This window comes from Schistocerca serialis, chromosome 2 (assembly GCF_023864345.2).
Source record: "Schistocerca serialis cubense isolate TAMUIC-IGC-003099 chromosome 2, iqSchSeri2.2, whole genome shotgun sequence".
NCBI classification, from domain to species: domain Eukaryota; kingdom Metazoa; phylum Arthropoda; class Insecta; order Orthoptera; family Acrididae; genus Schistocerca; species Schistocerca serialis.
Genome location: NC_064639.1, coordinates 64,939,068 through 64,966,039, shown reverse-complemented (window position 1 = coordinate 64,966,039; position 26,972 = coordinate 64,939,068). Strand labels below are relative to the sequence as shown.

At 39.0% G+C, this 26,972-nt stretch overlaps 1 protein-coding gene across 1 annotated transcript in view; it reads right to left on the bottom strand.

Annotated features, from left to right (window-relative positions):
• Positions 1–26,972, bottom strand: part of LOC126456767 (filamin-A) — an 885,319-nt gene that overhangs the window by 547,864 nt on the left and 310,483 nt on the right. The window contains exon 9 of the mRNA XM_050092525.1: positions 14,656–14,874. Within this exon, the coding sequence (XP_049948482.1) occupies positions 14,656–14,874 (219 nt within the window). The remainder of the gene's footprint in view (positions 1–14,655; positions 14,875–26,972) is intronic.

Genomic DNA, 26,972 nt, shown 5'->3' with positions numbered 1-26,972 from the left:
GGGAGATATGATACTGTGTGAAGAGTTTGACAGAGCACTGAAAGACCTGAGTCGAAACAAGGCCCCCGGAGTAGACAACATTCCATTGGAACTACTGACGGCCTTGGGAGAGCCAGTCCTGACAAAACTCTACCATCTTGCGAGCAAGATGTATCAGATAGGCGAAATACCCTCGGACTTCAAGAAGAATATAATAATTCCAATCCCAAAGGAAGCAGGTGTTGACAGATGTGAAAATTACCAAATTATCAGTTTAATAAGTCACAGCTGCAAAATACTAACAAGAATTCTTTAGAGACGAATGGAAAAACTGGTAGAAGCGGACCTCGGGGAAGATCAGTTTGGATTCCATAGAAACACTGGAACACGTGAGGCAGTACTGACCTTACGACTTATCTTAGAAGAAAGATTAAGGAAAGGCAAACCTACGTTCATAGCATTTTTAGACTTAGAGAAAGCTTTTGACAATGTTGATTGGAATACTCTCTTTCACATTCTAAAGGTGGCAGGGGTAAAATACAGAGAGCAAATGGCTATTTACAATTTGAACAGAAACCAGATGGCAGTTATAAGTGTCGAGGGACATGAAAGAGAAGCAGCGGTTGGGAAGGGAGTAAGACAGGGTTGTAGCCTCTCCCCGATGTTGTTCAATCTGTATATTGAGCAAGCAGTAAAGGAAACAAAAGAAAAATTTGGAGAAGGTATTAATATTCATGGAGAAGAAATAAAAACTTTGAGGTTCGCCGATGACATTGTAATTCTGTCAGAGACAGCAAAGGACTTGGAAGAGCAGTTGAATGGAATGGACAGTGTCTTGAAAGGAGGATATAAGATGAACATCAACAAAAGCAAAACAAGGATAATGGAATGTAGTCTAAGTCGGGGGATGCTGAGGGAATTAGATTAGGAAATGAGACACTTAAAGTAGTAAAGGAGTTTTGCTATTTGGGGAGCAAAATAACTGATGTTGGTCGAAGTAGAGAGGATATAAAATGTAGACTGTCAATGGCAAGGAAAGCGTTTCTGAAGAAGAGAAATTTGTTAACATCGAGTATTGATTTAAGTGTCAGGAAGTCGTTTCTCAAAGTATTTGTATGGAGTGTAGCCATGTATGGAAGTGAAACATGGATGATAAATAGTTTAGACAAGAAGAGAATAGAAGTTTTCAAAATGTGGTGCAACAAAAGAATGCTGAAGATTAGATGGGTAGATGACATATCTAATGAGGAAGTATTGAATAGGATTGGGGAGAAGAGAAGTTTGTGGCACAACTTGACCAGAAGAAGGGATCAGTTGGTAGGACATGTTCTGAGGCATCAAGGGATCACCAATTTAGTATTGGAGGACAGCGTGGAGGGTAAAAATCGTAGAGGGAGACCAAGAGATGAATACACTAAGCAGATTCAGAAGGATGTAGGTTGCAGTAGGTACTGGGAGATGAAAAAGCTTACACAGGATAGAGTAGCATGGAGAGCTGCATCAAACCAGTCTCAGGACTGAAGACCACAACAACAACAAGTAATCAGGTTTTGGAGCTAAAAAATGGATTAAAAATCATGAATGAAAATGTCAATGTAGTAGAAAATAAATTTATTATTTTGGAAAATGAGTTAGTTGCATAATTTTCATAACAGTAGAAGAATGTTAATGACATTAGAATTCAACAGGTCATAGAGGAAAAAATGTAACAGAACTTCAGTAGTCTAGATCAAAAATTTTTAAATGTTGCAAACAATATGCTGAATAATGTAAATGTTCTAAATCAAAGAAATTCAGTAGTTCAGGAAAATTTCATTCACAAAAATCTGTATTCAAACAATGGTATTGCGTGGTTCAACATTGTAATCAAAAGTTTTCCATCAGACAATTTACGTCCAGAGGATTTTCTGCACCACTGTAGGGGTAGTTTTGTGTCAGGTGTGAGTGACAATCAAAAGATTAAATTTATTAAAAGATATGTTGAAGACGAAGCTCTCTCTTGGCTAAATCTACATTTAAGTAAGTGGGAAACATACATTTAGATCAGAGGCTGAACAAGGGAGAATTAAAAGTGAATTTCTGAATTTTCCAAATTATAGGAATAGAGGTGGTACATTGAAAAACTTCTGTTAAGAATCAACTCAAGAAATTAGCACACCTTGACACGCCATTTGACAAAATGACATTAATTGATGCACTAAAAAGGAGATTACTAGAAAGGTTGCACTGGGATTTAGTACACGGACCAGACGATTGCCTTGAACAATTTTTAAGATATGTTGAAATGCTGGTTAGGACAGTAGAAAGAAACATGTACCATAACAATTGAAATGATAGAGATCGCTGTGGTAACAACTACAGAAACAGAGATAATGGTAATTTCAATCAGGTTCAAATGGTAACAGAGATAGAAATTTTGAACCTCAGAAAAACAGGAATAATGGGGACAGCGATAGGCAATATAATAGGAGAAACAATCACAAAGGCAACTATTCAGGAAATGGTGGTTCACCTCAATGAAGGTCCACAGTTTTGGGGTGAGGAAACACAACTACCACAGGACCCCCAATTTACACACACATTTAAACAATAATAATAATATTAATAATGTGGCAGAGCTATCTGAAGTCGAACAGAAGGAACATCAGATTTATCATTTATGTTTTGATCAAAAGTTTCAGGATTCTATGTTTAATTATAACCCACATCCTTTCGTGTATCCCTCTCCTTCCCTCTTTCCTGATGAGGCAACAGTTTGTTGCGAAAGCTTGAATTTCGTGTGTTTGTTTGTGTGTCTATCGACCTGCCAGCACTTTCGTTCGGTAAGTCACATCATCTGTGTTTTTAGATATATTTTTCCCACGTGGAATGTTTCCCTCTATTATATTTAATTATAATGATGTAGATACTAATCACAAATCAGAATGTCAGAGTAACAAGAATTTTGATGTAGTGTGTACCAATGATTTCTTCTCTTGGTCAGAGAAAAGTGTTATTGATGTATGTAAAACAAGTGATGACTGTATTGGATGTGAATTAAGTGGTGTTTGTGATGTAGGTGCTAATAAAAGCTGTCAATTGAGAGGTTGATAAGTATGAAACTGGTAGCTTATTGCAGACGAATGTAAGTGAGGTGTGTAACTTTGATAGTGATGAGAATTGTGATGTTAATGATGTTGTTGATAAAGTAATTTTGGGTGGTGATGATGATGTTTTTGTGGAGTTTAAGAATACTGAAGTTTCAGAGTTAGTTGCTAACACAGGTTAAGGTAAGTGATGTTTGTGATGATGTAAGTGAGAGTCATGAACTACCAGTCCAGTCAAAGCAGTTTTTCATTACTGTCAAGCAGAGTAATGATCCAAACAGAAAAGGTGAGTTATATGTAAGCCTAGAGAATAACGATGAAAATTTTTTGAAATTTGTTTGGAACCATATTAATTATAACATAGATAAATTTGCAATATGGAGTAAGTTAGCTGTGGTTAGCCAGAATTTGTATCCAAATTGATGGAATGAAATGAAGAAAGATCTCAGTAGGAAATGCAATTTTGACAGTAATATATTTTGTGTTCCTTCTATAATAAGTGATTTTAACTGTGCTATGAAATCCATTCAGTGTGTTCAATCTTTACCTGACAACATGTACAGGGCTATTACAAATGACTGAAGCAATTTCATAAATTCACTGTAGCTCCATTCATTGACATATGGTCACGACACACTACAGATACGTAGAAAAACTCATAAAGCCGCACTTCAGGTTTCTGCCGCCAGAGCGCTCGAGAGCGCAGTGAGACAAAATGGCGACAGGAGCCGAGAAAGCGTATGTCGTGCTTGAAATGCACTCACATCATTCAGTCATAACAGTGCAACGACACTTCAGGACGAAGTTCAACAAAGATCCACCAACTGCTAACTCCATTTGGTGATGGTATGCACAGTTTAAAGCTTCTGGATGCCTCTGTAAGGGGAAATCAACGGGTCGGCCTGCAGTGAGCGAAGAAACGGTTGAACACGTGCGGGCAAGTTCCACGCATAGCCCACGGAAGTCGACGAATAAAGCAAGCAGGGAGCTAAACGTACCACAGCCGATGGTTTGGAAAATCTTACAGAAAAGGCTAAAGCAGAAGCCTTACCGTTTACAATTGCTACAAGCCCTGACACCAGAAGACAAAGTCAAATGCTTTGAATTTTCGGCGCAGTTGCAACAGCTCATGGAAGAGGATGCGTTCAGTGCTAAACTTGTTTTCAGTGATGAAGCAACATTTTTTCTTAATGGTGAAGTGAACAGACACAATGTGCGAATCTGGGTGGTAGAGAATCCTCACACATTCGTGCAGCAAATTCGCAATTCACCAAAAGTTAACGTGTTTTGTGCAATCTCATGGTTTAATGTTTACGGCCCCTTTTTCTTCTGCGAAAAAAAACGTTACAGGACATGTGTATCTGGACATGCTGGAAAATTGGCTCATGCCACAACTGGAGACCGACAGCGCCGACTTCATCTTTCAACAAGATGGTGCTCCACCGCACTTCCATCATGATGTTCAGCATTTCTTCAACAGGAGATTGGAAAACCCATGGATCGCTCGTGGTGGAGATCATGATCAGCAATTCATGTCATGGCCTCCACACTCTCCCGACTTAACCCCATGCGATTTCTTTCTGTGGGTTTATGTGAAATATTCAGTGTTTAAACCTCCTCTACCAAGAAACGTGCCAGGACTGCGAGCTCGCATCAACGATGCTTTCGAACTCATTGATGGGGACATGTTGCGCCGAATGTGGGAGGAACTTGATTATCGGCTTGATGTCTGCCAAATCACTAAAGGGGCACATATCGAACATTTGTGAATGCCTAAAAAAACTTTTTGAGTTCTTGTATGTGTGTGCAAAGCATTGTGAAAATATCTGAAATAATAAAGTTATTGTAGAGCTGTGAAATCGTTTCAATCATTTGTAACAACCCTGTATAACCAAAGTAATGCTATGATACCAGTAAAGTTGTTAAAACCTTGCAAAAACAGTGCAGCTATAGCATTTCATGAAATAGAAAGTGATCTTTTATATTAAGTGTCTAATAACAGGGATGATGATTCAGATTTTAGATGTCCTTAAATCGAGATTAAGATAGATCAGTGAGAAGATAATTGTTTGATTGATACAGGTAGCTCAATTTGTGATATATAAGAACAATTTAGAGACAAAATCCGGTATAGTAAGAATTTTGTGGAAATGTCCATTGCATGTTGTGGTGTCACCGCCAGATACCACACTTGCTAGGTGGTAGCCTTTAAATCGGCCGCGGTCCGTTAGTATATGTCGGACCCGCGTGTCGCCACTATCAGTGATTGCAGACCGAGCGCCGCCACACGGCAGGTCTAGAGACACTTCCTAGCACTCGCCCCAGTTGTACAGCCGCCTTTGCTAGCGATGGTTCACTGACAAATTACGCTCTCATTTGCCGAGACGATAGTTAGCATAGCCTTCAGCTACGTCATTAGCTACGACCTAGCACGGCGCCATTATCATTTGCTATTTATCTTGTGATGCATGTCCCGTCAAGAGCTATGTTCACCACTTATGGATTAAAGTTAAGTATTCCAGCAGCTTCATACTTTATTTGCTAGTCTCAATTACTTTACCTGTTCCAGGCCTCACGCCAGCCTGCGTGAACTTAAACGCGTGCCTTTCGGCTTCCTCTCATAGTGACTTGGCTGTCTTGCCAAGTCATAACATTTAGGCGATGAGCTAAACCGCGTTTGTACCAAAACTGTTGCCCTGATTTACTTGTGTCATGGCTTCGCCACAATCTCCAGATGTACTGTCCGAATTTTATCGCTTACAGAATCAGCAGACGCAGGCCTTATTGGATGCCCTTGGACAGCTCGTCCAGGGTCAACGTGCACTGCAAAACAATGCGGCAGCCGCCGCTCCACCGCTACCGCAGTCACAACATGCAGTTGCACCACCTTTTCGTCCTTTTGATGCGGCACTGGAAAGCTGGACGGAGTGGACACGCCAATGTGGATTCCATCTCGCCGCCTACAGAATTCAAGGTAATGAGCGGCAGCCTTTTTTGTTAGCATCTGTAGGCGTCCAGACGTACCATATGATAGTGAAATTATTTCCCCGACGCGACGTAGCAACTCTGTCCTACGATGAAATTTTGTCTGCATTAGATGCTTATTTCAAAGAATCAGTCAATGTAGTTGCGAAAAGGTATACCTTCTTTCGTACAAAATGTACGGCCGGTCAGACTAATAGGGAGTGGGTTGCAACCTTGCAAGGCCTTACTAGGGATTGTGCTTTTGAGTGTGAATGTGGACTCCCTTATTCAGATACTATGTTACGTGATGCTATTGCACAGAACGTTTCTGATGTTCATATAAGGGAACAGATTTTAAAACTAGTCAATCCCTCCCTTCAATAAGTGATGGACATATTGGATCGGCAGGACACACTGGACTTTGCTCAGGAATCATTTGAAACTTCCCCACCCGTGTGTCACGTTCACCGGCCGACCGGGCACGCTGGACGGAACAGTAAACAGCCCTCGCGCCCGTCCGCGCAGCTGCCGCCAAGACCTCAGTCATGTGTGCCACGCAAGCAAGCAAATGCAGTGCTAAAATCATGCCCGCGGTGTGCTACTAGACATTCGCGTGAGAATTGCCCGTCACGCCAAGCTATTTGCTTTTTCTGTAATAAAGGAGGACATGTTCAGAGTGTTTGCCAGAAAAAGATCCGATCGGACACACACAACCATTCCAGGCCCTTTGCTTTGTGCCGGAATCGGAATCGAACCCCGAATACTCAGGCTCGTGAACCTTCGCCCATGGAAATTCATGTAGTTCATTCCACTCCGCCCAGTGCCACTCTCTCTAACAGTGACTGTGTTCGTCCCACGAATAGTGTGCGTCGACATCGCCGGAAATCCCGTCAAGTGGCAAGTGATTCTGTACCAGTGTCAGATCACATTGCACGAGACAGTCGCTCTTGTCGTCAGCAGGACAATAAACTTTTTGTAGACTTGGACATTCACGGCAATGTGATAGCATTCCAGCTCGATACCGGAGCTGCAGTTTCCTTGATCAATCACGACATGTACAAACAGCTGGGCACACCTCCGTTGCAACCCGCAAATGTTAAGCTAACTACATATTCAAGTCACGGGCTCCCTGTGTTAGGACAGTGCAGCCGTCTTGCAACATACAAGGGACAAACAAAACTTGTGTCATTGTACGTCCTTCGTTCTTCTTCTGCAGTGAACTTGTTTGGTTTCAATTTGTTTCAGTTGTTTAACTTGTCTATAGTAAATCAGGTCCTCTCAGTGAACCAGACTGTGCCTTCAGCCAGTGTTTCTCGTCTATGTGAAGAATTTGCAGACATTTTAGCACCGGGCCTCGGTTGCGCTAAGAACTATAAAGCACATTTGGAACTGAAAGTAAACACGCAACCAAAATTTTTCAGAGCTCGCAATGTTCCCCACGCATTGCGTGATGAGGTCGCAAGAACATTACACGATTTGGAATCACAAGGTGTGATTGAACGTGTGCAGGCTTCTCTCTGGGCATCACCCTTAGTAATTTTGGAAAAACCTTCCGGAAAATTGAGACTTTGTGTGGACTTCAAGGCAATAGTGAATCCACAACTAGTGATTGCAACTTTTCCTTTACCCCGCCCGGAAGATCTTTTTGACAAACTGTGCCCGGGTAAATATTTTTCGAAGTTGGACCTAGCAGATGCGTACTTGCAGATACCGGTGGACGAAGAATCCCAGCGCGTCTTGGTGGTTAACACGCATCTTGGTTTGTACCAATTCAAACGATTGCCATTCGGGTGTGCATCCGCCCCTGCATTGTTTCAGCAATATCTGCACACTGTTTGTGCATCGGTCCCTACTGCAGCAAACTATCTGGACGATATTGTGATCTCCGGAAAGATGGAAGAAGAACATTTAGCCAATCTCAGAACATTATTTCAGGTCTTGCGACAAAATGGTCTGCGCTTGCGGAAGGACAAATGTGTGTTCTTTGCTCGGGACTTACCCTATCTGGGCCATGTACTCCATGCCCAAGGCATACATCCCAGTCCAGAGCACCTCCGTGCCATACAAGACTTGCCTTCGCCGCAGAATTTGAAGCAGCTACAGAGTGTGCTGGGAAAAATTATTATCATACATATGTACGCCACGCCTCTTCCATTTCAGCTCCGCTCCATCGCTTACGCCGTAAAGGTGTTCCATTCGTCTGGACGACGGAATGCGAACACGCCTTTCGCCAGTTGAAATCGGTGTTGATTTCCAATACTTGCTTGACGCCATTCGATCCCCAGAAGCCCCTTTTGTTGATGGTGGATGCATCGGATTTTGGGATCGGTGCTGTGCTTGTGCACAAAGATGGTTCGCACGATCACCCTATTGCCTTTGTATCCAAATTGCTCTCGTCTGCGCAAAGAAATTATTCACAGATCGAGAAAGAAGCTTTGGCTCCCGTGTTTGGTGTTACTAAGTTTCATGATTTCTTGTATGATCGTCACTTTACCATCATCGCAGACCACAAACCTTTGACATCGCTTTTTCATCCGAACAAGCCTGTAGCTCCACGTACAGTGCAGAAATTCATTCGCTGGTCTATTTTCCTCTCACAGTACCACTACGATATCTTGTATTGGTCCACTGCTATGCATGGAAATGCTGATGCGTTGTCCCGTTTGCCTGTTGCTGAGGATAGAGCATCCGATTCCTCCAAACTTGCTTGCATGTTCATTGATTCGGAAACCGATGACGCGGTCGAATCATTTCCGATGGATTTTCGTCTTGTAGCTACAGCCACAGCTGCTGACCCTGTCCTTGCTACCATTTTGCGTTTTGTTGCTACGTAATGGCCCTTGTCAAAGTCACGGATCGAGGATCCGTTGGTTCGCCGATTTTGTGCTCACAAGGAGAGACTTTTATTCGACGTGGTGTTTTGCTGTTGTGTTCTGATAATGATCAGTCCAGGGTCGTGGTCCCCCGTTCGTTACAGTCCTCTGTCTTACGGCTTCTTCACCAAGGACATTGGGGTATAGTGCGAACGAAACAACTTGCACGTCAGCACTGTACTTGGTTCGGAATCGATGCCGCGATTACGAATATGTGCTGTTCTTGCATGGCGTGTGCCGAACAACAATCCGCACCACCGCGGAAATTCTTTGCATGGCCGAAAGCCACTACCCCTTGGCAACGCTTACACATTGATTTTGCTGGTCCATTCTGGAATGCTCGATGGTTGGTTGTTGTCGATTCATTCAGTAATTTTCCTTTTGTTGTCCAGATGTCTTCCACGACGTCATCTGCCACCATCCAAGCGTTATTTGCTATCTTTTGCATTGAAGGTCTTCCACAGACTATTGTTTCCGACAATGGCCCACAATTCATGTCCGCAGAATTTCAGTCATTATGCGAGGCCAATGGTATTCAACATCTGACGTCCACGCCGTTTTCGCCACAGTCAAACGGTACCGCTGAACGACTGGTCAGGACTTTCAAGTCCCGGATGTTGAAGTTGAAAGAGTCACATTCTCGGGAGGACGCATTATTGCTCTTTTTGTCCACGTATCGCTCTCAGACCCGAGATGGTCGCTCGCCAGCTGAGTTGCTTCACGGTCGTCCTCATCGCACCTTGATGTCTTTGCTACATCCGCCGCATCAGGTTCCTGTGCAGCAGCAGACACCTGCTTTTGCCCCTGGTGACGTTGTCTACTATCACAACTATCGAGGTTCACGGCGTTGGCTCGCAGGGCGCATTCTTCGCTGCCTCGGCCGCGCTATGTATCTGGTTTTGGGGGCCTCTGGTGAGGTGCATCGGCATCTCAATCAGCTGCGCCTCTGTTGTCGCACGGGTTCTGCCGCTCCCCGTCTGCTTTCAGCGACGGTGCCGTCCGGTCAGCGCCTTGGGGACCCATCTACTGGCTCGCCTCAGCCCCAGGTGTTACCGCCACTGCCTTCCATTTTGCCCCATGGCGACGCACTGCCGCCGCCGCCTGTTCTCCCGCCGGCGACGCCCACGTTGCTGCAACCGCCGGGCGCCTCCCTGGGTTACGCGCCGCCGATCACTTCCCGTGACCAGCTGTCCTCCGACATGGAACTCTTGCCCGCTCCGGACCACATGACGTCTTCGCCCGTCGGGTACCCCGACCTGATGGAGGTCGACCCTTCTGCCCCTCCTGTCTCTAAACCGGCGCGTACACCGCATGTTGGCATGCACCCTGGACTAGGTTTTCAGGCGTTTCCTAGCTCCCCTCGGACCGAATGGCAGGGTGTGGGTGGCACAGCCTCGCCTGTTGTTAGGCTCCCCACCTTGTCGCATACGTCACCATGGGGGGCGGAAGCCTTATACCACAACCGTCTGCCGATTTGCAGGGGAGGAATGTGGTGTCACCGCCAGACACCAAACTTGCTAGGTGGTAGCCTTTAAATGGGCCGCGGTCCGTTAGTATACGTCGGACCCGCGTGTCGCCACTATCAGTGATTGCAGACCAAGCGCCGCCACACGGCAGGTCTAGAGGGACTTCCTAGCACTCGCCCCAGTTGTACAGCCGACTTTGCTAGCGATGGTTCACTGACAAATTACGCTCTCATTTGCCGAGACGATAGTTAGCATAGCTTCAGCTACGTCATTAGCTACGACCTAGCAAGGCGCCATTATCATTTGCTATTTATCTTGTGATGCATGTACCGTCAAGAGCTATGTTCACCACTTATGGATTAAAGTTAAGTATTCCAGCAGCTTCGTACTTTATTTGCTAGTCTCAATTACTTTACCCGTTCCAGACCTCACGCCAGCCTGCGTGAGCTTAAATGCATGCCTTTCGGCTTCCTCTCATAGTGACTTGGCTGTCTTGCCAAGTCACAACACATGTGTAAAGCTAAGAGGAGCTACTGGTAAGCAAAGCAAGTATGTAAAATGCCAAGCACTGTTAACTTGTAGTACAGATGACAAGGCATGTGAACATGGATGAATAATGACGCCTAATTTAGAAGAAAATGTTCACTATGTCTGCAGATTTTTTAGATTATGTAATTGTGTTTTTTCTACCATGAATGTAGTGTGTAAGATCATGTACTTTTGAAGTTCTGTCATATCTATTGACTGAGGAAGATGATGATAAAACTGGGAGATAGGAGAAAGTAGAGACATGATGGCAAAGGTAGATTTTACAGGTTTGAAGTAGATCTTGTGTTGGTGAAAGCCAAAGAGAAATCTAAAGTATTGATCGACCTGATCCAAAAGTATCTCATTTTTGTTTGTTCTTTTTTTTTCATTGTCATGAATTTAGTATGAAAGATGGTGTGATTTCTAGAGTCCTATTTTATCCATTGACTGAATTTAAATCTATCTGTAGATTCATACAACTATATAACTGTGTTTTGTTTGTCTTGAATTTATTATGTAAGATGTGATTTTTAAAGTTTTGTCTTATCTACTGACTGAGTTAAAATATATGATACACTATATAGTTGTGTTCTGTAATTTATCTGTGCTTTAGAATTTAATATATAGGAGCCATAAGACTAAATGAGTAGGGCTTTTTACAGTATTGAAATGGGACAATAGTGGGTAGTGGATTGCGACATCATTTAAAGCTAATTTATGACTATGTTTAACTGAATTTATCCTGAGTGTTGCAATATTGAATCTGATTGGATTTTGAGTTATAGTCAGACTCATGCTTAGCTCTGTTTTTGGTACCCCTGGTCATTGCGACTCTCTCTCTCTCTCTCTCTCTCTCTCTCTCTCTCTCTGTGTGTGTGTGTGTGTGCCCAAGGAGAACGTACAACCACTGATTGAAGCTAAATGCTCCTCAGAATTACTCGTTGGTTATAACTGACCTCATTGATATGATTATGCACTTTATTCATTTTGTTGTGCTGGAAGATTTTTTGCTGTTTTTTACCTGGTGTGGTTCGGATTCATGGGTCGATCCCCACATCGTAAACTTAGGCTCTAACACTTATCCATTATTTTGTTCTCTTGTGAGTCAACATATCCTTCAATACGATGGTTTACATGGCTGATTAATTCCTACTCGTGACTGAGTATACTTTTGCTGGTCTGTACCATTGTGAGTTTTTCAAGTCGGCTCACTCATCGTACACTTAAATGAAGGTTTGATGTTATACATCTTAACTTAAATTTTATAAATTCCAGTGATTTACATTGCCTCTGAAATTATTTCTATAGTTTGGTGGTGTAATGTTGTACCTTTGACCTTATTTGTCTAGTGACAGTAAGTTCCATAGATCTGAAAATCTGAATACCATATCCTGATATATGCATAGATTATGATTTTTATAGTAGATATTTATCTTAATTTTTCTGTAATATGTTACGTATCAGATGCTCTATACATCTATCTGCTATCCTGGGCACCATTTTGTATACTGCTTGACAAACCTTATAGTCTGTCACAAAATATTGTAAACATTCTGTTTCCAAATTTTTTGAAGAGGATATTGTGAAGAGTCACCCTCCTCTAACATAACCTTTTTCTTTATAGAAATATCTGATACAATGTATAATATCGATTCTTGCATAGGTTCAAATTATCTCAGTTGTTTCATTAAAAGAATTCATACGATTTTATACACGATGTATTATATTCAAGCTAAAATGTATGAAAAAGAAATTAATGAGTTAAAATCGATATGCACTAACAGTTAAAACTACTCTTCTTTTAGGAATAATTTAAATTGCACAATGTCTGGAATACATAAAATTAATATTATTAATTTCACAATCTAGCACTAATTACAAAATTTGTTTCTGGATTTATTTATGAAATAATGATATAATTTGGTAAAGATTCTTCTCCTGTCAAAAATGTTTGTAAGCTCTTTTTCTTTGGAAACTCTTTGGAAATTGTAAGTAAGGCAGAATGTAAGTAGTGGTGGGCATGTCTCTGATCGAAGTATACATTTTTCTAAACTTGTCAACAACAATGTAATTTCTGGGGTGATAGAAGTGAAAATTGTTAAGTTGGTGTGATTTAGAAGAATGGGATAAAAATAAAAGAAAGTCATTACGACAGGCAAATCTTCATCAGTTATTTCGTCTGCAGGAATCTGTTAAATAGAAATTTCAGCTGCAAGAATATACTTCTAGACAAGATTTTGAGCCATCAAAAACAATGAGATAATCAAGATAAGTAAAAAAGTTCTTCTTTTGTAATCTTATTCCTCTAAGTTTTTCAAAATTTGTGCAAAGAACGAGAACTTAAATGGCGATGTATGGGAGGGTAAAGATCACAATACGAGATCCTGAAGAAGATCCTAGTTGAGGAGCCGAAATATCAATTGTATAAAAGAAACATGATGCAGCCTAACATCCCAGAAAGTTTTACCTTCATAGTTAATTTATTTTTCTGTTACAGAATCTAAGTTGTAGACACTTTAACATGAAACTTATTAGTACCATGTATGAAATACCATGGAATGTGACCACAAAAAACTTGTAGAACTGGCACTTTCCATTTCCTGTGATAGATTCACAACATGAATCACCAGTAAACAAAATATGAAATAAATAAACTAGAAAAAATACAAAACGTGATGCAGAATACCACAGTCTGAAAGGAACTTGTGGTACACATAGACAATATTTATGCGTATCATGAAAATTTAGAAGTCCTCATTACCAAAAGAAACACCTTTTTTTATCAGAACAAGAGAGTGTAAAGGAAATTGGAATATCTGTAGATATGTTCTACTTATTTCAACATCACATGGAAATCACAGCTAGAGAAGATTCACATTGAAGGACAAAAGCTAACTTAATAATGTAAAGTAAAAGGACAATGAAGAGTCAAGGCCAAGACTTCACACCTTAACTGGCAGTTCTCTGCAACTCTTTGAATGCTGTACCACAAATTGAGGTAATTCTAACAGAGCAGGATCTACCAATGAAAAATGTTATTGCAGTTTCCAAGAAACTGATCAGACTCTTAATCAGATACTGAGGATCATTGAAATATTTCTGTTAAAAATGAGAGAAGTCTATCACACTAAGTCAATAACTGAGCATTACAACACACACACTTCCATTGTTCATAGAAAAAAGAAAAAACTGAGGATAAATACAAATTATAACAAAAAAATTGAAGAACACATTTGAAATTCTGTGAATAGCTGCATGCTAAACTGCAAAACCATTAGTGGTATACAAAATATTCTCAACAGAACAATAAAGCTACATTGCCTTCGAGGCCACACGTACTGTAACTGAGCACTCGAAGTGAATTACATGGCCAGAGAAAAACACAGAACATCAGTCTACATATATGGCATAAAAATTATAGTTACCATTTAAAATATAAATAAACAAATAATCTTAATGGACTGGATTTCTTTTTGGGTTTTGGTAAATATAAAATTACTTTGGAGCTCTTATAGCCAGTAACATAATACACCCCACCTTTGCCACAAAATAATATTAGCCAAATTTATTTTTATTAGAAAATTCCTTGTGTGAACATCAAATGTACCCAGTGCTTTGTTAATACACATGCTGCTCCAGTGACAGATTTCATTATGGTTGACCCGATACATATTTTATCTAATCACTGGTAACATAAGGTCTGTGTAACATTAACAAACAACAGAGAATTTTTCATTTTATAATTGGTTGTATAGATACCTTCACAGCATTTGGATCAAACACAAAGCATGTGAATGGTCCTCCTTGGATATGCTCTCCACCATGGGTCACAGCAATGCTCCACTCTCCTGCTTCATCCGGCTGAAATGTCGCCGTATACACACCATCATTTTCCTGCACTGGACAATCCAAGCTACGGCCAGTGGGAGATCGGGCTAAAACGTCTATTTCCCTACTGCTAGCTCCATTTGAATTTATCTGTAATGGACAATTTACTTCATTTTGGTACAAAAATTTTAAGGTTTTAAGCTGATTAGCAATTCTGTCTTACAACTCATTAAACACAGTGTACATCACAGGTTGAAGGAAACAGCAACCAGCCACTGTTAATAATGCTCTTTATTCACATAATAGTTCTGTTACTAGTTTTTAACTGACAGGTTCATCTTCAGAAAGCTGTTCATGTTTAGATGCACATTTGTAGATATTTACATTAGCTTTCAGCTCTTTATTACCCACTGTTGTGAAAGTTCCTTGGATTGTTACAGAAATTATATTATGTAAATATTGTGTTACACAGGGAGCAAAATAAATGATGACAAACAATTGTACAAAAATAAATAAATAATATGGCAGAGGACATTACATTAAGATGTTTTGGAAATTTAAATTAATCTAACTGTTGTATTAAGATACGATTAAGTAAGTTACAATATTTTAGTGTAGTGTTCCGTGCTGTGGGACTGTCTGCATACGGTTATTCCCAATGGTAGTACTGTTTATGTACTGTATGTTTCAAACTGAAAAACTGGTGAAACAAATTTTGAACAAAGGCTGCATTGGCTAACTCACTCTGTTCACACAGGAGATGATGAAGTGATTTGGATTTATGCACACACATTTCTATCTCTCTGAAGGTTTACTTTTTCAATGTGATGCAATACAATAATAATCATTATTATTATTATTTTATTATTATTATAACTTTATTCACCATCACATGACATAAGGATAATTATTATGAATTTGTAAGTTCACAAGTGAATACACGTATGCACTTTTTTTTTTAAACAAAAAACAGTGATACAACAAGATAGGTTTGAAAATAATTCACTTATACACGATGCTTGATTTGCAGGTAGATAGAATTTCACTACAGCAACTATGATTTATTTTCAATTAGTTGTTTAAGAAATGACTGAACAAAAAGTTGGTGATTAAGTGTTTACATTAAATACATAATGAAGCCTGTACAAAATTCCTTTATTCTGTGCAAAAAAATTATACTCATCTAGTGAGTAGCGCCAGTTGGCAATCAACATTCCTTTACTCGGGGGTTTAAATTTGCAGTAGGAAATGACGTGACTGAACTCTATAATGTATTTCCATGTCTCAGTCCTGTGTACACTTGGTTTCATTGATTAATTACAGTTCTATGATTTATGAGATGACTGATCCTTCTTCTGGTTTATGTAACAGAACATGACATGAGTCTTTTGGTTTTACACCACAATTTGTCCTTACAGCTTTCTCCTGTAACTTTAAAAGCTTGTAAAGGACTAGAATGAAATTTTCACTCTGCAGCAGAATGTCCCGATTTATAACTTCCTGGCAGATTAAAACTGTGTGCTGGACCAAAATTTGAACTCAGGACCCTTGCCTTTCGTGGGCAATTGTTCTACCAACAGAGCTACCCAAGCACAACTTACGACCTCTCCTCACAGCCTTACTTTCACCGGTACCTCATCTCCTACCTTCCAAACTTCACAGAACGTCTCCTGCGGTCCTTGCAAGCCTAGCACTTCTGGAAGAAAGGTCTGCTGGAGTTGTAGCACCCTGTACTTCTAACTCATAGTTTATAACAGATGTAATCAATGCATGATAAGCAGCCTGTAGCACATAGGTCTCATTGCTGTATCTGCCAAGCATATTTACTGCAGATATATGTTTGGGCAGTTTGCATGCCAGAGGGTGAACATGTATATCCTACCGAAGTGTATCTTGTATTTTTATTCCCAGGGACCTTACATAGTTTTCGTTGATAGCTATGTCAGGTCCAATGCACAACTGAATTTCAAAACCTGTCATCTTGTTGACTTCACTGACCATTACTGCCAATTTCTTAGTGCTAACACTAAGATGTTTTTCACTGAATTACTGATTTATTTCATTTGTAATATGGTTGTGCAAGATTTATAATTGGTCATAATATTTATACATCCACACAATAGATGTGTCACCAGCTTGGAGTATGATCTTTGAATCTGGTGTGAAGTATTTAACATCATTTACATAAACAAAGAAAAGAAGTACTCCACATGTCATATCGGTAATGCTAGATCTGTGTGTGCCACTTACCATTCTTAACAGCACAAGCTGCTTTCTCTTAGATATGATTTTATTAGACCATGAGCAATGCCTCTGATGCCTATGTTCCACAACTTCTCTTGAAGTACTGTTATAATGACACGGTCAAATGCCTGTTCAAGATCAAGGAATGTGCCTGTAATATACTCTTTGTTCTCAACAGCCAATATTACCTCATCAATAAATGGATTGGCAGCTGCTGCAGTCGATTTGTTCTTAATGAAACCATTCTGATTTTCCAAGATCAGACTATGTTTACTCAAAACTGTGACAGGTCTGTGTGTTATTACCTTTTCAGACAAGATAGAGATTGATTTATTATCTTCTATCTCAATCTGCATCCTTCCTTGAAAGTAGGGGCAACCTGGGCTATTTTCAACAGATCAGGAAAACTTTATGGTGGTAAGACCCTGTTAATTCTGTAAGAAAGGAGTCCAGATGTGTTGCAAAGAGTTTTGTGTTGCCTTTACTATGCTTTTTATTTCACTGCTGTCTGCTTGGGTGAGGTACATGCTGTAAGTAGAAGCATTGCCAAGTTATATTTATGGTTACTGAATGTATCACTGACAGATTTACCAACAGAGAAGAAATAGTCACCTAAGATATTTACAATATTCTATTAGCATTCTGTTATACTACCATTTCGGTTTATAATGATTTCGTTATCGAAATTATTCTTTCCAACTAGGGAGCTATTTATAACATTCTGAATATTAGCAGGAGTACTGCTTCCATTATTTTAGATGTGAGCTACATGTCTACTCCTTGTGTGCACTAGTAAGCAATATTCATAATATCTACTTCATGTTTCATTCACCTTAACATCTCATGTTTTATAATGTTTCACACTGAAACAGTGTTACTTTTTTTCTTACTTGTACACCTTCACCATCTATCCAGGTACTTTTCTACATATTTTATTTATATGTTTTAGTGGGCATGTGATGTCAAAAAGTAGAAGACACCAACAGAAAAATATTCATAAGTGTAATAGTTAACTTCAGGTCATGATGCACTTTCTAATATGAAGTGGAAGTTTTTGATGGCCTCAACATGTACTGTTCTTTTTGTTATGTATCTTTCCATCTCACTAGCTTGTGGCTTTATATTAGACAAACAGAAATTCCACAGCATGATGGTCAGAGATAGCAAATAAGAGAGTGTTTTACAAATAAACTTATCCATGTTAGCGGTAATATTACACAGATAGGTGCCACCTACTTCTCCAGTTGGTTCCTTAATTAGTAAATTTGTGTAATAAGAACTGTAATACAGGAGGAATTCTCACTCTGCAGGAGAGTGTGCACAGATACAAAACCTCCTGGCAGATAAAAACTGTATGCCTGAGTAGGACTTGAACCCAGGACCTTTGCCTTTGAGAGGCAAATGTTCTACAAACTGAGCTACCGAAGCATGACTCATGACCTCTCCTCACAGCTTTACTTCCAACAGTACCTCATCTCCCGCTTTCAAAACATCACAGAAATTCTTCCACAAAACTGGCGGACCTGGCACTCATAGAGAAAAAGATATTGCAGGAACATGGCTTAGCCACAGCCTGGGGGAATGTTTCCAGAATGAATTTTCACTCTGCAATGGATTGTGCACTAATATGAAAATTCCTGGCTGATTAAAACTGTATGCTGGACTAGGACTCAAACCAAGGAACTCTGTATTAGATGGGCGAGTGCTCTACACTTCTCTAGGGCACCTGGCCCTGAAAGACAAAATCCTGGGTTTGAGTCCTGCTCTGGCACATAGTTTTAATATGGCAGAAAGTTTCAACAGTGGTAATCTTTTTGTGGTGGAATTATTGGGTTAGTGTGTTAATACTGATGTCACCTATTATTATTACAGTTACCCAGTCATTACTATACGTGCACATGGAGGTCTGTATGTACTCAGAATTATACATGTTGCCTTTCCCACCCATAGTTTATCACAGGCAGTTCAGTGACACCTTCAATGCTTAAGGAATTTACATCTATGGTACAGTAGCTACTACCAGTTTTTGTAAATATTGCAGGACTACAACATAGTTTGATTTCCCCACTTGGAAATGAGCCAAGATTCATTGTTGACAAGTTTGTAGTGAGAGTTTTTTCTTCAGAATGTCAGTGCTCTGGTATAGCCAACAAATCTACTGTAACACACACTATGGTGTCCAAATCATTGTGCTAACTTCCTAGGTTTCCAAAATTCAGTGGATAATCTTAAAACTGATTATTTCTTTAAGTTAGACTTGGTTGCATAGTCTTTTGTAACACAGTGTTATATCAGTGTCTAAATTATTAATTATGTTACTTCAGTGACAGCCAGTGATCATGTACTAATGGGATGCAGCATGCAGTGAACATTGCATTTGAATTATGACATTTCTCTTCAAATGTGAGCTGGAAACTGCATTAAAAGTAGGCCATTTCTCCTTGAATGCATACTGGTATGCAAATAAGAGGAAACAAAGGGTGTTATTAGGAAAGAGACATGTATTAAACTATCATGCATCATCCAACCGGGAACTAATTACATGTAGGGTCCCACAAGGTTCAATTTTAGGGCCCTTCCTTTTTCTTGTGTATATCAATGACCTTTCATCAGTAACATTACCAGATGCCAAGTTCTTTTTGTTTGACGATGATACAAATATTGCAATAAATAGCAAATCAAGTGTAGTCTTAGAAAGATCAGCTAATAAAATATTTGTGGACATTAATCACTGGTTCCTATCCAATTCTTTGTCACTAAACTTTAAAAAAACAGACTATGTGCAGTTCAAAACTTGTAAGGAGTGTCCCACGAGTATATGCCAAACATACAATGACAAGCAGATAGAAGAAGTGGACAGTATTAAATTCTTGGGATTACAGCTTGATAATAAATTCAACTGGGAGGAGCACACCAAACAACTGCTGAAGCATCTTAACAAATCTCTATTTGCAATGCGAATTGTGTCAGGCATAGGGGATATAAAAATGAAAAAGCTGGCATACTATGCTTACTTTCAATCCATAATGTCATATGGGATTATTTTTTGGGGTAATTCATCAAGCCAAGCTTAAGTTTTCTGGGCACAAAAACGTGCAGTAAGAGTTATGTGTGGTGTGAACTCAAGAACATCCTGCAGAAGCCTGTTTAGGGAACTAGGGATTCTAACTACTGCTTCCCAATATATCTATTCCTTAATGAAATTTGCCATTAAAAATATATTGCTTTTTCAAACCAACAGTTCAATTCGTGGAATCAATAATAGAAATAAGAATAATTTACACAAGGATTTAAAGTCACTTACTCTTGTACAAAAAGGTGTGCATTATTCAGGAACACACATTTTCAATAACTTGCCAGCAGCCATAAAAAGCCTAACAACCAATGAAATTCAGTTAAAGAGAAGCCTAAAGCATTTATTGGTGGCGAACTCCTTCTACTCCATTGATGAATTTCTCAGTAGAGCCAACTAATTTCTGCACCATTTCAGTGAAGTAATGCACCATTTCAGTGTAGTAATGTGTTCATTGTAAATAAGTACTGTAGTAGTTCTATTACATGTTCATTACCTTATATATAAAAAAACCTTTTTTTTTTTAATTCCCTGCATTAGTGTCCGTAAAACAATTCTTTCATATAGTGTTCATTAAAATTATGATGATCATTCTACTTGGGACCTGTGGAAGGTACATTAGCTTATTTGTCTCAGTTGTAAATATTTGTCATGTATTATTGTTTTCCTGACATGTTCTACATCCTGGAGGACCTCCTCGTTACGGATCAGTTGGAATGAAGGTAAATCTAATCTAATGACAACATGACTTTTTAGTGTTGTATCTGTGATATCTAGAAACCAGTAGTGAGTGCTAAAATTATGGTCAGCTGCACTACACTCAACTGAGACAAGGGACACAGCTGTCTGTTTTTGCCTGCACGTGCTTTGATGTGCCATCATTCATTCTGACACTATGAATGCTAAGTTGCTCACAGTACCAGGGCACCAATTTTTTTTTTTTTTTTTTTTTTTTTTTTGAAACTGCATGCAAAATATTGAGCAAGCAGAAATTGTACGGGATTTTTTGGGTAGCAGTTCACTTTATGGGTCCATATCCAAGTGATCAATCAACTGACCACTCAAGTTCGATCCTCAGTGCTACCATCTTTTTTCCATTTTCCTATTCCCTGAAAATTCAAACAATTAATTCTAAAATTTTAATACATTTAAAGAGTTCAGTTTATATATGTAAAATTAATACATCCAATTTAGTTATGATTACTACCCTTGTACGTCAAAAGGCTAAAGGTGGTGGTAATAAAAGTAAGTATATGTGGAAATTTAGTATGAAAGTGTACAAAAACAGGTGGATCTGTGGGTGTGATGTTCACAATGTGCTTCTTTGCTTTCTATGTTTGTTATTCAGGAAGAACAATGCATGCGGTACAGGTGGACTGAAAAATATAGGGCACACTAATGCATTACTAAAACAACATAGAGGAGATCAGAAACATACAAATGACATACTTGATCTTAATGCATTAGGTAGAGCTAATATCACAACAATATTAAGTTGCACCTGTCATGACAATGTAGTGAAACACAATCTGTTAGTCAACATTGTAGGATAATGATAAAATTTTGCATGAGCTGCCACTGCGTCATTTAATATATTATTTCCAAGCATATCACTTATCTTGTGTGTGTCCCCTTCCTTCTCCCTCTGACTAAAAATCTAGTTGTTGTGTCTCTTGAGAGATGTGTGCATTGCCAATGTGAATTTTGATATGTTGTTCAAACATATGGAATCCAAATTATCTCTGTACTGAGTAGTATAGGCAACTCTGACAACTTTAATTGTACACTACTGGCCATTAAAATTGCTACATCAAGAAGAAATGCAAATGATAAACAGGTACTCATTGGACATGTGATTACATTTTCATGCAATTTGGGTGCATAGATCCTGAGAAATCAGTACCCAGAACAACCACCTCTGGCCATAATAATGGCCTTGATACGCCTGGGCAATGAGTCAAACAGAGCTTGGATGGCGTCTACAGGTACAGCTGCCCATGCAGCTTCAACACGATACCACATTTAATCAAGAGTAGTGACTGGCTTATTGTGATGAGCCAGTTGCTCAGCCACCATTGACCAGACATTTTCAGTTGGTGAGAGAGCTGGAGAATGTGCTGCCCAGGGCAGCAGTCAAACATTTTCTGTATCCAGAAAGGCCTGCACAGGACATGCAACATGCAATTGTGCATTATCCTGCTGAAATGTAGCGTTTCGAAGGCATCAAATGAAGGGTAGAGCCACGGGTCATAACACATCTGAAATGTAATATCCACTGTTCAAAGTGCCGTCAATGTGAATAAGAGGTGACTGAGACATGTAACCAATGGCACCTCATACCATCACGCCAGGTGATACGCCAATATCGCAATGATGAATACACGCTTCCAGTGTGTGTTCACCGCGGTGTCGCCAAACACAGATGTGACCATCATGATGAAGTAAACAGAAGCTGCATTCATCCGAAAAAATGACGTTTTGCCATTCATGCACCCAAGTTTGTCGTTGAGTACACCATCACAGGCACATCTGTCTGTGATGCAGTGTCAAGGGTAACCACAGCCACGGTCTCCGAGCTTATAGTCCATGCTGCTGCAAGCATCATCGAACTGTTCGTACAGATGGTTGTTGTCTTACAAACGTCCCCATCTGTTGACTCAGGGATCAAGACGTGGCTGCAAGATCTGTTACAGCCATGTGGATAAGATGTCTGTCATCTCGACTGCTAGTGATACGAGGCTGTTGGGATCCAGCATGGCATTCCGTATTACCTTCCTGAACCCACCGATTCCATATTCTGCTAACAGTCATTGGATCTCAACCAACGCAAGCAGCAATGTCGCAATACAATAAACCGCAATCACGATGGGCTACAATCCGACCTTTATCAAAGTCAGAAAATGTGATAGTACGCATTTCTCCTCCTTACACGAGGCAATACAACAACGTTTTGCCAGGCAACTCTGGTCAACTGTTGTTTGTGTATGAGAAATCGGGTGGAAACTTTCCTCATATTAGCACTTTGTATTCATAATCAGCTACTAAATAACATAAAAGGCTAACTCTTAGATAAAATGTATGGGTGGCTTATTTATCCCCCAACATCACATGTCCCATCAGTTTACAATTAATTGTACTAAAAGACACATTTTTGAGAGATCTTTATGCAATGTATGTTAGCTTCACTGCATGCTTAATATTTTTGGTATTTTAGTTTCTAAACTTTGGACTGTTCTGTGCACTCAAATCACAGTGTTTTTGAGTTAGCATCATGAAATGGTGATGTTTCTATGATGTCACAGGTCTTGTGCTGTGGCTGTCTGGCTGGCATGACCAACTGTCATGGTAATTTACAGATGGTATTTGTCATATCGATAACTGTGTTTTACAAAAATATGCATACCAAGTGTTATAGTGCACACAATCCCTCAGCTGCATTGTACTTTGTTCTGTTAAAATTGTCTGCATACCCTAGCCTGGATCTGCAATGTTTTTGTTCTTAATTCATGTTTCTGGGTGTAAGTTCCTTCACTTTCTTCCTAACCACATTCCAAAATAACACCTGATAAATTGCACACTAAATTCTGAATTAGTGATGTAATGCTACTATTAGTAAGAAAGTAAAACTCACTAAACTCATGCATAATACACTCTCAAAAAAACTTGCTAATAAGGCACTTTACACACAGTCAGCTAGCAAGGAAACCAAGGTAATGGGACTTATTTCGGACAGAGGTGTACTTTGCGCGTTTTTTTTTCTCTTATCATTTGTGAAACTCCTGCTAGGTGATAATACGTATGTTACCATACTCTAGTACACTCTGGAAAGACATTTGCAAAGTAATTCCACTGATGGATACAATAGCATATGGGAAGAAAAAAAATAACTCTTCAAAAAAACTATCAAAACAATAATAATAAACATGGATTAATGATGCATCAAAGCATAGAGGTATAGTGAGACAGGGATTCTACAGTGAAGTTTCAGCAACTTTGTTCATTCCCTTTTGATGTAAACAATGAATCATCAGAGCCTTCGGGATGCCCGCAAGAGCAACAGTCCAAAGAAGCCACACCCCTAGTTCCAAAAACATTGTCCAGGATTATTTAAATCTGTGTGGGACAAATGTGAAATGAATTCTGATAATTTAAATACAGTGATACGTTATTAACAAATTGATTTTAATATATATTTTGGGATAGCTCTGCCTCAGAGTATATATATGGAATTTTATGTAGTGGATTCAATGTGCGCCTAAAATATACCATTTTATCTTGGTATGGATGATAAATGAGCTGTTGAAGTAAACATCACTGGCTGTTAGTTCCCTATAAATTTCAAAATAATGTATAAGGTTTTGCTGGAGATCTTTAAGTCAAAGAAGTTGATTTTGTTATTAGTCTAATGCTGGAAGGTAAATTCAATGTTTTTGTGCTTATCATATGAAAATCCACACTAGCAATGCATACAACTATCAAAACGCATGGAGTAATAAGAAAGATGTCGAAACATATGTACATAAAAGCAAATCACCACATCATCTCCTCCTTGAAGTGACTGCATTAGCCAATGCAATCTTTTGCAAAATTTTATTCACCTGCTTTCTAATTTGAAACATACTTAAACACTACTTCCTTTGACCTTAACAACATGCCAACAGTAATTGAATATGAAACACTACATTCAAATACAACAGAATGCTTAGTCATAAATTAACAAATAGTTAGTTTAAATTTTCAAACATGTTAATAAGACGTCCACTGTCGTAATATTTATTTTCTGTACAATTGTTTCTCATAATTTACTTTGTTCTCTGTGTATACCACAATATTTATGTACTATCATTTCTGTAACATTTCCACATGAATTGTATTTTATTCATGATCAATGCTCACTGAATCTAAATTTGTTTACTGTTTATACTCAGTACATTTTCTGCTGGCACATCACTGCAAACTTTGTATCATTAATGAGAGAGAAATGCTTTGTACCTCTGATATTTGTGATGTTTTAATCTTTGTATACAGTGTGTGTGTGTGTGTGTGTGTGTGTGTGTGTGTGTGTGTGTGTGTGTGTATGTGTGTGTGTGTGTGTGTGTGTGATTCTTCGCACTTACGCACATACATTTAAGTACTTCTTTCAGTCTTCATTATTTTGTGAACACAAGCAGTCACCACTGCAACATAATGACATGGGATTTTCAAAGTAAGTAATCTAAAACAAAACATATTTCCCCTTAAAGATATGATTACATTATGCTCTGTCACATTAGTTACAGTCAAACAGTCCACTTCTCACATCAGTTTTTTCTGTAGGGCACTGCCATACCAAATAACTTTCTCCTCAAGGGGAAATAAAGAGCCAAAAGCTAATGTAAACATCAACAAAGGTGCATCTAAACGTGAACAGTCATGTGAAAATGTACCTTGTAACATGCAATAAACTCTCTGGACCATTTATACTCTCAAATTTATGATCTCATCCTCTTTTTAATCTTATTTGAAATGTTTTAAACTCTGACTGTATGGTAGCAGATGTCATGCTAAAACAATTATAAAATTTTCTCTGACACCTATAAATTTAATTTATCTAAAAAAATTCACACTGGAAAAATACATTTAAAATCTGATACTTAATACTAAACTTATCCAACAAACTAAAAATGCCTAATTAAAAAGAGAAACACAAAAAATAATTACTTTGTAAAAATCTTGCAAAATTGAACCTCTCTGATTAAAAAATAATTTCATAAAATTACTGTGCTGCAAAAAGATAATTTTTTTATGGGAATATATATTATCATAGTTGTTTTATCATGGTGTTGAGTGAATTTCATTTTCTGTAAATTATTTTCAACTTAATGTTCTATCCTTTGATCTTAGTATGACTCTATCTTTACTGATGTACTTTGAAACAGTGTTAACTGGGTGCAAGTGGTTTGTGTTGTGTGTTTTCTGGTGGCGAAGAAGGAAGGAAGGACAGAAGGATATAAAGTTTTTCTGTTGTGCTCAGTTATAGAACATATTGTAAATTTCAGCTGCGTACAAATAGAATGTATTTCGCTGAATGAACATTGTAATTGATGGCAGCAAGGCTTTATTGTTGTTGTTGTGGTCTTCAGTCCTGAGACTGGTTTGATGCAGCTCTCCATGCTACTCTATCCTGTGCAAGCTGCTTCATCTCCCAGTACTTACTGCAACCTACATCCTTCTGAATCTGCTTAGTGTATTCATCTCTTGGTCTCCCTCTATGATTTTTACCCTCCACGTTGCCCTCCAATTCTAAATTTGTGATCCTTTGATGCCTCAGAACATGTCCGACCAACCGGTCCCTTCTTCTTGTCAAGTTGTGCCACAAACTCCTCTTCTCCCCAATTCTATTCAATACCTCCTCATTAGTTAAATGATCTACCCATCTAATCTTCAGCATTATTCTGTAGCACTGCATTTCGAAAGCTTCTATTCCCTTCTTGTCCAAACAATTTATCATCCATGTTTCACTTCCATACCTACACTCCACACAAATACTTTCAGAAACAACTTCCTGACACTTAAATCTATACTCGATGTTAACAAATTTCTCTTCTTCAGAAACGCTTTCCTTGCCATTGCCAGTCTACATTTTATATCCTCTCTACTTTGACCATCATCAGTTATTTTGCTCCCCAAATAGCGAAACTCCTTTACTACTTTAAGTGTCTCATTTCCTAATCTAATTCCCTCAGCATCACCCGACTTAATTTGACTACATTCCATTATCCTCGTTTTGCTTCTGTTGATGTTCATCTTATATCTTCCTTTCAAGACACTGTCCATTCCGTTCAACTGCTCTTTCAAGTCCTTTGCTGTCTCTGACAGAATTACAATGTCATCGGCGAACCTCAAAGTTTTTATTTCTTCTCCATGGATTTTAATACCAACTCTGAATTTT